The sequence below is a fragment of the Camelus bactrianus genome, chromosome 3 (assembly GCF_048773025.1).
Source record: "Camelus bactrianus isolate YW-2024 breed Bactrian camel chromosome 3, ASM4877302v1, whole genome shotgun sequence".
Classification (NCBI taxonomy): domain Eukaryota; kingdom Metazoa; phylum Chordata; class Mammalia; order Artiodactyla; family Camelidae; genus Camelus; species Camelus bactrianus.
In genome coordinates this window covers 116,815,745-116,827,192 of record NC_133541.1, presented here as the reverse complement: position 1 = coordinate 116,827,192, position 11,448 = coordinate 116,815,745, and the positions used below count along the sequence as shown (strand labels likewise).

General features: G+C 33.2%; 1 protein-coding gene across 1 annotated transcript; it reads right to left on the bottom strand.

Moving 5' to 3' along the window:
* Positions 1-8,849: 8,849 nt before the first annotated feature.
* On the bottom strand, positions 8,850-9,794 carry OR2AJ1 (olfactory receptor family 2 subfamily AJ member 1). The gene has a single exon (XM_010953498.1). The coding sequence runs from the start codon at positions 9,792-9,794 to the stop codon at positions 8,850-8,852; it is 945 nt and encodes a 314-aa protein (XP_010951800.1).
* Positions 9,795-11,448: the final 1,654 nt, after the last annotated feature.

The following is an 11,448-nucleotide window of genomic DNA, read 5'->3' as shown; positions in this document are numbered from 1 at the left end:
GTAAATATTACATGATTTAAGCAGGAAAAAAAGATAACTAAGTAGGTTGATTATGTTAATTAGCTTGATTGGATGATTCTTTCAGAATGTGTACATATATCAAAACATCCACTTGTATACCTTAAATGTATACACTTTTTATTTGTCAATTATACCTCAATAAAGCTGGGAGAAAAACAGGAGTTATTACAAGATTGTATGAGGTAATGTACACTGGAAACAGAGCATGCGCCTTGCATAAGTTATCACTGAACTGCACCTGTGACATTTACCATCTTCATCATCCCCACTGCCAACACCACCAACATAAGCATATCATTTCCATCCACATAATTTTCATCTGTAAATTTCTCAGCAGTATTGGTCACAAATTGTTCTAGTGTACCATTCCTGCTGGGTTTTGACAAAGCATCCTAGATTGCAAACACTGATTTCATTACCATTTCACTGGAATTTTAGTGATATGCACAGAGAGTTAAAAATAAAATGCAAAAGTTAAACACAAAAAGCAATACAATTAGCACAATTTGTGTTTGGAAAAAAATGGATAACTGTAACACAATTTCTATGAGGACCTGAATAATTTCCACAAGATGCTCTGAATATTTTTTTAAATGTACTATTATTACCTCAGCTATGTCTCATATTTAGCCATTACTATCTCACCTTTAGTATAAGTTTCATTTTATATTTTTGTATAAAATTTGACAAGAAACAATTTAGTTGGAAATAACAGATTCATGTAAGTTAAAAGTGCATTTGCAATTATAAGTTTACCCTGGAATCATGTAACTACTGTGCTCATAGGAAAGCATACACACCCTCACATACAAATGCAAGTACACACCCTCACATACAAATGCAAGTAAGAAATATAAAATTCTACCTAATACAATCATTGTTGAGGATCTGGACTCATATGTTAGCTTTGTTCATCAAACTCCCTGTAAGCCCATCAAATATCTATATTCAATATGACAATATGATTCCAGCTAATCTCTTACAAAGACCCTCATTTCCCTTCCCATCCAGATAGAACATATCCGAAATGCTTCCTGTTGTAAAAAGTGCAGGAATTCACACTTAAAGGCCCTTAATATCTTCTGATTCTGGACTTGACCAACTTTCACTTAGATTAGGTCCCTAATTTCCCAAACTGATCATCTCTAATCTAGAATAATTTTATTCCAGACAGTAATCCACACTACCTAAAGCATTAATGCAGTAGAATCAACAGCTGGGTGATTACCTCATATGCTTGCATGAAAATAGCTTTACTCCTGGAGAATATAATTTATTTTACACATGCCGTATTAAATAATTCTCCACTTAGCCGAAATCTCTATCTTCAGAGGATTTATTACAGACTCTGAACACAATGCGCATTCCTTTCCTCCATCAATACTATTTATTTTCAAATTCAAGTGTTTTTCAGAAATATCTTGTTTCAGTTATGGACAAATACATTCTTCTCAAATTTGAATTTCCATTTGCATTTAAATAAAATTTTAGTATATAGTTTGTCACGTGGGCTCATTATTTTTAAAGTGACCATATTTTTATTAATATGGTATCATTTAGTATAGACCTTAGTGTTATTTACCAGAAATCCAGGAAAGACATTCATGAATAATACCAACTATTGACTATAATATTAATTTCACTATTTTTCTCTACTATTTCACAGTTGATTATTAGGATTAACACCACTTCTTTCTGGAATTGTTTAACAATTTGTGTTTCACGTTTAAAGAGAGTTTCATGTCTTAAAAATGCATACACGTATGTAAGCAATCCATTCATATTTAATTGCATACACACATATATATGATCTTTTAAACTAATTTCAATTAAATTCTTTTTTTTTTCGCAATTCTCTAAATACTTAGATGCCTGAATATATCAAAGGATCAATTGTTTATGTCAGTTCTTCATAAAAAGCAGTTATTAATTAATTCTAATAAAAACTCTCTTAAGAACTTGCAGAAGATGCTTATTAGTAAAAATAGAAATTGAATTAGTACCTGTGCCTTTTATTATCATCCCACTTTGATGCCACCACTGTATTGGATAGTTGACGGCGGTCCTACAATCATCAGAGGATCAAAATTATTTTTCTAAGTGGTCTTCTTTGAATATTTTACAAACAAATGTATACATTCAGCTCTTACTCCTGCACTTGACATTTTGGATAATTTTATGAAGAATCAGCAGCAGCCAAGATCCCTAAACTTCTTTACCTGGAGATGAAGGATAACGCTTATTTTGTGTGTGTGTTCACCTGGGAAAGTCCACTGAGACGTCACTAATGTAAGTTAAATCACTGATAACTCAGATTGGCCTCAGGCCAAGAACGGGGAAGGAGTTCTGATAATTTCTTTAAATATTTTCACAGATGCGCTAAGTGTCGATTTAGTGTGGAAATGAAGAGATGTATTTATTCAGACTCTTCCAATGTTATTATGTGTCTAAAGTTTTATGGAGTCATATATTTTATATTTTATTATTTGGTAAGTGCATTAAATACAAGCATATATCTTTTATTGGGCTTTATTTTATGTACTTCAAAAATACTATGATTTTTACAAACTGAAGTTTTCTGGCAACCCTGTGTTGGAGAAGTCTCTCAGTGCCATTTTTCCAATAGCATTTTCTCACCTCTTGTCTATGTCACGTTTTTGTAATTCTTTACATATTTCAAACTATCAACCAGGCAAAAGAATACAACTGACTGAAGGCTCAGATGGTGGTTAGCACTTTTTAGAAATAAAATATTTTTTTAAATTAAGGTATGTGCATTTTTAATAGACTTTATTCTTTTAGAGCAGTTTCAGGTTCACAGCAGAATTGAGCAGAAAATACAGAGTTGGCAGCCCTTCCCACCCACACACATATACTCCCCTACCCTCAGTATCCCTCTTCAGTGTGGCATATTTGGTACAACTGATGAAACAACATGGGCACATTATTATCAACCAAAGTCCATAGTTTACATTAAGGTTCACTCTTGATGTTGTACATTCTATGGGTTGTGAAAATGAAAAATGACATGTAGCCACCACTATAGTATCATATAGAACAATTTCATTGCCCTGAAAATCCCTTGTGCTCCATCTGTTCATCCCTCCCTCCCTCCCTCCCTCTCCCCAGACCCCTGGAAACCACGATGTTTTTATTGTTTCTGTAGCTGTGCCTTTTCCAGAATGTCATTTGGTTGGAATCGTACAGCTTGTAGCCTTTTCAGACTGGCTCCTTTCATTTAGTAATATGTCTTTTAAGTTTCTTCCATGTCTTTCATGGCTGGATAGATCTTTTTTTTCACTGCACATATATTTTTAATTTACATATATGTACTGTTCATTGTTTCTAAGAACGTTTAGAGCTTTAGCTTTTTAAACTTACGTAGTTATCAAAGAAATAAAGCCAACACAAAAGAAGAATTAATTCAAAAAGATACATCCACCCTGCTATTAATAGCAACATTATTTACAATTGCCAAGATATGGACGCATCCTAAGTGCACATCAATAGTTGAATAGACAGTGAAGATGCAGCATATACATATGTAATGGAATACAACTCACCCATGAAAAAGAAGGATATTTTGCCATTTGCAGCCCTTCATTCACATTTTTTTAACTTCAAAAACCAGAATTTTATAACTGGCAGAGACATTTCCATTACATCAAAAACCAAAAAATTACCTAGAAATAAGGTGGTTACCTATACTCTGAAAACCAAAATGACACAGAGAAATGGAAAGATTTCTTGTATTCTTGAAGAATCAACACTATCAAAATGGCCACACCACCCAAAGCAATCCACAGATCCAATGCAACCCCCATCAAAATACTCGTGACATTCCTCCCAGAACTAGAACAAACAATTCCACAATTTATAAGGAACCACAAAAGACCCTGAAGAGCCAAAGCAATCTTTTGTAGGTCTTTTTTTTTTTTTTTTTCTTTTTTTTTCCTTTTGCTCTCTTTTCTTATGGTTTGATGACTAGAGAAGTTCCTTTAATATTTGTGGTAAAGCTGATTTGGTGGTGCTGAGATCTTTTAGCTTTTGTTCACCTGTGAATTCCATTTCTTTGTAACATTTTCAATTTCCTTCATCAGTGTTTTATAGTTTTCAGAGTATAGGCAACCTCCTTAATTAAGTTTATTTCTAGGTATTGTGTTGCTTTTGATGCAATGGAAATGTTTATGCCAGTTATAAAATTCTGGTTTTTGAAGTGAGAAAAAAAGTAAATGAAGGGCCACAAATGGTAAAATATCCTTCTATGTTATGTTATGTATTCCATTACATATAGTTGCTGCATCTTCTTTATCCTTTCATGTATTGATGTAAAATTAGGATGCTTCTGTATCTTGGCAATTATAAATAATGTTGTTAATAGTGGGGTGTATGTATCCTTTTGAATTAATTCTTATTTTTTGGTTGGCTTTATTCTTTTGATAACTATGTACATTTAAAAAGTTAAAGCTCTAAACATTCTTAGAAACAATGAACAGTACATATATGTAAATTTAAAAGTTCAATATATGGTGTATATGTATTTACATGCAACATATTGTATGTGTGTAGTCAAATTGTAACAATTCTACCTAATAAAACTGAAAAATGGAAAAAAATGATATACAGATGACCACCAGGTACAGGAAATGGTACTTAACATTACTAATCATTAGGGAAATTCTAAACAAATCCACAAGGACATATCACTTCACACCTGTTAGAATAGCTATTTTCAAATTGATACACGATAATAAGTGTTATCAAGGACATAGAACCTGAGGAACCTTTGTGCTATATTTGCGGGGGTGTAAAATGCGTCAACCTTTATGAAAAACAATGTGGAAATTCCTCAAAAATCAAAAATAGAATTACATTATGTTCCAGCAATCTCACTTCTGGATATATATCCAGAGGAAATAAAATAGGATCTCAAAGTGATATCTGCCCTCTGATATTCATTGCAGCATTATTCATAATAGCCAAAGTATAGAAAAAAGCTGTGCCAATCAAGACACCTGCACCCCAATGTTCATAGCAGCGCTATTTACAATAGCCAAGACATGGAAACAGCCTAAATGTCCATTAACAGATGACTGGATAAAGAAGAGGTGGTGTATCTATACAATGGAATACTATTCAGCCACAAAAATGACAACATAACGCTTTTTGCAGCAACACGGATGTCCCTGGAGAATGTCATTCTAAGTGAAGTAAGCCAGAAAGAGAAAGAAACATACCATATGAGATCACTCATATGATTGGAATCTGGAAAAAAAAAAAACATAAATACGAAACAGAAACAGAAACAGACTCATAGACATAGAGTACAAACTTGTGGTTGCCAAGGGGGCAGGGGGTGGGAAGGGACAGACTGGGATTTCAAAATTTGTAGATACTGACAGGCATATGTAGAATAGATAAACAAGATTATACTGTACAGCACAGGGAAATATATGCAAGATCTTGTGGTAGCTGACAGCGCGAAAAAAGATGTGACAATGAATACATGCATGTTCATGTATGACTGAAAAAGTGTGCTCTGCACTGGAATTTGGCATAACATTGTAAAATGACTATAACTCAATAAAAAATGTTTAAGAATAAAATAAAATACTAAAAAAAAAACTGTGTCCATCAATAAATAAATGAAAAAGAGACTGTACATGTGTGTGTACATATATAATATTGGAATATCATTCAGACATTAGAATGGACATCCAACCACCATTTAAGACAACTTGCATGACCCCTGAGGACATTATGCTAGGCAAATACATCAGACAAAGACAAATACCATATGATATCTTTTATGTGTGGAATATAAAAAGCTAAATTCATAGATACAGAACATCAAATAATGGTTACTAGGGGATAGAGAGTGGAAGAAATGGAGAGATGTTGGTCAAAGGATACAAACTTCTAGTTATAAGGGGGATAAGTTCTGGGGATCTATTTTACAGCATGGTGATTTTAGTAATAATACTGTATTATACTCAGAAGTTCTAAGTAAATCTTAAATATTCTCACCACAAAAAAGATACGCTATTGGGTGATGTGTGATGGAAGTGTTGACTAATACTACGGTGGTAATAATTTTGCAGTATGTAAGTGCATAAAATCAACATGTTGTGCAGCTTAAACTTATACTAAATTATGTCAGTTTAATTTCAACGTATCTGGAAAACCTATGTATCATGTGATATATTGAATGTAAATGCTAGTATCTCCAGTCTATTTGAATTTCTCCTAGTGATACTTAACAGTAGTTTGTATCTGTCAATACTATTTTCCTAATTTATCCCTTTCCCTTCCTTTTTTCCCTTTGGAAACCATTAGTTTTTTTTCTAATCCATTAGTCAGTTTCTGCTTTGTATAGAGTTTCATTTGTATTATTTTTAGATTCCATATATAAGTGATATCATATAATATTTATCTTTCTCTATCTGACTTACTTCACTTAGTATGACATTCCCTAAGTCCATCCACATTGCTGTGCATAGCAACATTTCATTCTTTTTATAGTTAAGTAATATATATATACACACATACACCACATCTTTGTAAAGCAATCATCTGTTGATGGGCACTTGGGTTGTTTCCATGTCTTGGCTATTGTAAATAGTGCTGCTATGAACATGGGGGTGCATATATCTTTTTGAATTAGAGTTTTTGTCTTTTCTGGATGTATGCCCAGTAGTGGAAATGCTGGAATTGTTCAGGATATTCTTATCAAATACTGTATTCACCCTTCTAGCTAAGGACAAGCACTGAAGTCCACCTTCATCTGAGGTTTCACTTCCTAAGGTTTTAGTTACCAAAGATCAAACATGGCCTGAAAATATTCAATGGAAAATTCTGGAAGTAAACACTTCATAAGAAGTTTTACACTGTGAGACCACATTCACATAGCATTTCTACAGTATATGGTGATAATTGTTCTATTTCTTTGTTAATTATTGTTGATCACTTACTGTGCCTAATTTATAAATTATATTTCATCATAGGTAAGCATATGTAGGAAACAAACATTACATTTAGGATTTAGTACTGTCTGTGGCTTTAGGCATCTATCAGGGGTCTTGGAACATACTCCCTGTGGACAAGGCGGGACTACTCTACCTTGATTTTACCACAAATAGTGTATATATGCACATATATGTATATACATTTATCACTACACTAACAAAGATTTTAAAACAAAGCAATAAATAATGGATATTTTAAGCAAAGTTTGTAAATTTTTCTTGTTTTGGAAACTTCCAGGAGAGGACAGAATGATAGATGTGGTATTGTTGGTTTGTAATATTATGTAATCAAGCATTTTGTTGCCCTAAATTCTTCTCCAATTAACCTGAGGTGGGGGCAGGGACAGAAATTGCTTGTACTTAGCAAAGTGTTGCTGGACCCTCTCTACATCATTTCTTCCATGCGGAGGTGCCGCCCTCTGCCTTGGACATCACAATAAAGAAAGATTCAGGGATGCTGGCTGTGACAAGGATGGAATTAAGGTATGGACATCCTTACACACAGTAGTTGCTTATTTTGTTGTGCAAGAAAACATGGGTTTGAGCATTTCAAAACTAAGTCATTTCTATATTTAGAACCCATGTTGATAAAGATTAAATGGTACTTGTTAAATACCTTTTAATAAATGTTAGATACTGACTGGTATATGTAAAATAGATAAACAAGTTTATACTGTACAGCAAAGACAAATACATTCAATATCTTGTAGCAGCTCACGGTGAAAGAGGATATGAAAATGAATATATGTATATTCATGTGTGACTGAAGAATTGTGCTGTAGGCCAGAAATTGACACAACATTGTAAACTGACTGTAACTCAATAAAAAATAAAAATAAATAAATAAATAAGTAAATAAATCCCGTGTTAATAAAATTAAATGGTACTTATTAAATACCTTTTAATAAATGATATTCTTATGACATTAATGTTTAATTAAATACTATTAAATGAATATATTACTAGTTATAATTATTATAAATAATATGCATTGAATAAATATTATTTATTTAATAATAGTAATCATACATTTAATTTTTTCCTATTGCATTGAGATAAACTGACATATCATTGTATTAATTTTAGGTGTAAAACGTAACATTTTGATATATGTATATATTGCAAAAAGATGTCCACAATAAGGTTAGATAGTACCCATCACCACACATAGGTACAATTTTTTTTCTTCTGATGAGACCTTTTAAAATCTGCTCTGTTAACAACTTTCAAATATACAATATAACCTTGTTAACGATAGTCACCATGCTGTTCACTCTATACCCAGGACTTATTTATCTCATAACTTCAAGTTTGTGCCTTTTGTTCACCTTCACCCTTTGCACCTATGAATTTTTATAAAATTTTGATAAGTTATTGTAAGCTTTTAAATATCATTTAACAGTTTCATACAAATATAGAAAGTATATATATTTCCCTCTCTCTCCATATATATATGATATATATATATATATATATAAAATGTGATTTATAGAAGATAATTTTTACAAATTCATACAATTTTTGCGGGAGAATAATGGAAGCATGAGTCACCTTTTACTTTCTTTAAGTGGCTCTGGTGATTATAATTGATAATATAAAGGGATAGATACAATATTAGATATATGTAATTATAAAACAAAAATTTGGGACAACTTTAGTATTATCAGGGTTCTGGAAACATCCATTTGTTTCCACACTTGATGAGATTAAAAAAAAAAAACTTTAATTTTTTTTTCCCCAAAGATATGAATAACAGATACCTCCAAATATTTAATATAAAAACACATACTTCAAGCATTTTCCCTATAATTTTTTATGGAAAATTTTACTTTTGAGCATATTTTTCATTGCCTCTAAAACATCTCTATTTCTGATGCTGTAGATAATTGGGTTGAAAGAGGGTGTGAGGATGGTATAGAATATTGCTAGGAACTTATCCTGGCCTGGAGTGTGGTACTTTTTAGGTCTCATACACGTGAAAATAAATGGCCCGTAGTACATTATGACCACGATCATGTGGAAGAAACAGGTAGAAAATGACTTTTTCCGTGCCTCAAATGATTGCATTTGGAAGACAGTGAGGAGAATTTGGACATAAGAGGCAGAGATAAGAGAGAACGGAACAAGCAGGAAGATGATGCCACTCACATAACCTCCTTGCTCGTAGCGTGTCGTGTCCACACAGGACAAAACCAACATGGCAGGGACTTCGCAGAAAAAGTGATCGGTGGTTCTTGAGGCACAGAAGGGAAAGTGGAGTGTGAAAGCCGTGTGGACTATGGAGTTGACTGCCCCAACAAGCCAGGATCCTCCAGCCATGAGGACGCTGACGTTGTCATTCATAAGAATGGGATAGCGCAGTGGGTGACAGATGGCTATGTAGCGGTCATAGGACATCGCCGCCAGGAGGAGGCACTCACCACCCAACAGGGTGAGGGATAGGAATATCTGGAAGCCACAGCCTGCAAATGAAATAATTCTGCTTCCTGCCAGAAAGTCAGTGATCATCTTGGGAACAGTGTTGCTGGTATGCAGGATATCCATAAAAGAGAGATGGCTGAGCAGGAAATACATCGGAGTGTGAAGCTGAGATTCCCTGCGGATAAGGAGAATCATGACTGCGTTTTCTGTTACAGTCATAATAAAAATGATGAAAATCAAGGAGAAGAAGATCAGACTTGTTTGGGAAGAAGAGAAGAGTCCCAAAAGAATGAAGTCACTGCTGAAAGTCTGATTCTCACGTCCCATAATGTGTTCCTCCTTTGACCTAAAAATAAATAAATGAGTAAATGAATCAACAAATAAACAAGAGGTAAATTGAAAAGGGAGCAAAATTAGCCTAAGTCTCAAACTCCTTTACATTTAATTGCAATCAAATAAGCATATTTCTATTTTGCAGTATTTTGCAAGTAAACCCAAGACTCTCAGCCAGCTTTTGAAGTGGGCATGTTTTACAAGATGGACATTTACTTGTTGAATCAACTAATACTTTTCTTCATTATGAAATAAACAAACCCCTTAATTCTATATTTAATGCCTTGGAATGTTAACAGTGTTTTGCCATAACTATAAGAATTTTAAAAGATCAGCGTAGGAATGAGTTTTGCAGATGTTTGCATGTGTAAATAGTTCTGGCTCTTTTGAATGCTTTGACCTACAGCTCAGTAGAATTTAAGATTTAAGGTTGTGGTGTCTCCCATGAACTGGTTGATTATAAATTACTCTCTAAAATCAATGAATATTACTGACAACTCAAATTTAATATATCTGTATCTAAAATTGTTTACTTTTTCCCACTGTCTAGAATCATTTTGTCCTTCAGGTTTTTTTTTTTCCTAATGATTTGCTTTGATAGAATCATCTTAATTCAAAGCTTAATACGTCACTTTAGTGTTAAGAAGAGTGGACAGTGTCTATTCACATTGAATCCCCATTGCTACACAGATCCCCTGGCCCAATGTAAGTTCTCAAATGCTTATTAAAGAAATTACTGACTTATGCTTCTATGGCTTCTCATATTAATGTTTTTTCAATGAGGCCTCAATCATATTTACATTTTTAAAGAGTTTGTGTTGTCTCCACAAGAATGTGTATCTATTCCTTTGTCTTCAGATATTGGATGCACTCCATAATATATCCCCTAACTCATTGATCATCTTACTTTTGTCACATTTCCCACACCCTGCCCCCACACCCATGAGGCATCTACGATTTTTACAACCACCTATTATAACTCTTGGCTTAACCAGTCAATCAGGCATCTGGAAAATCCTCCCATGGTACTGGAAAGATAGACAAAACATTATTACAACATCTAAGATCTTCAATGAAAGTTGTTCTAGAAGCCAAAGTGCAATGATTCAGTTGTCAGCTTCCTTCCTCTAAGCTAAAAAGTTGAGAAAACTCATGTCACATATCACATAGCCTCTTCCACATACATACAACTCTTACCCAAGGGAAAATATTTCTCTCTCCATCTAGTATCAAATTTTCCTTGTTTAATAAAGCTAAATTTCAGAAAAGAGATGTCGCATGTACTTTGTATTGCTGTATCTTCTAAACGCCTGGAAGCTAATTGTAAAAAATGCTGTAATTTTTAGATATACACACAGTCATATCTCAATTCTTCCTCATAAGAAAAAAAAAGACTTGTATTCTTTATGCAATGAATACACTATTTATTTATTTATACACTACTTATTATAATACTTGTAATATTCTTACCACTTTGCATTTATCAAGGTTCTCAAAATACTATATATCCATTAAGTTTGGCTTCACTAGAATCAAAATACTTTTTTCATTTTTCGACCATATTTCTCCATAATATAAATTAAGCTCATAGAATTTTTCTAGAGGTCAGTTATTCACAAATCTTGTTATGATTTAGATTTAACTAGAG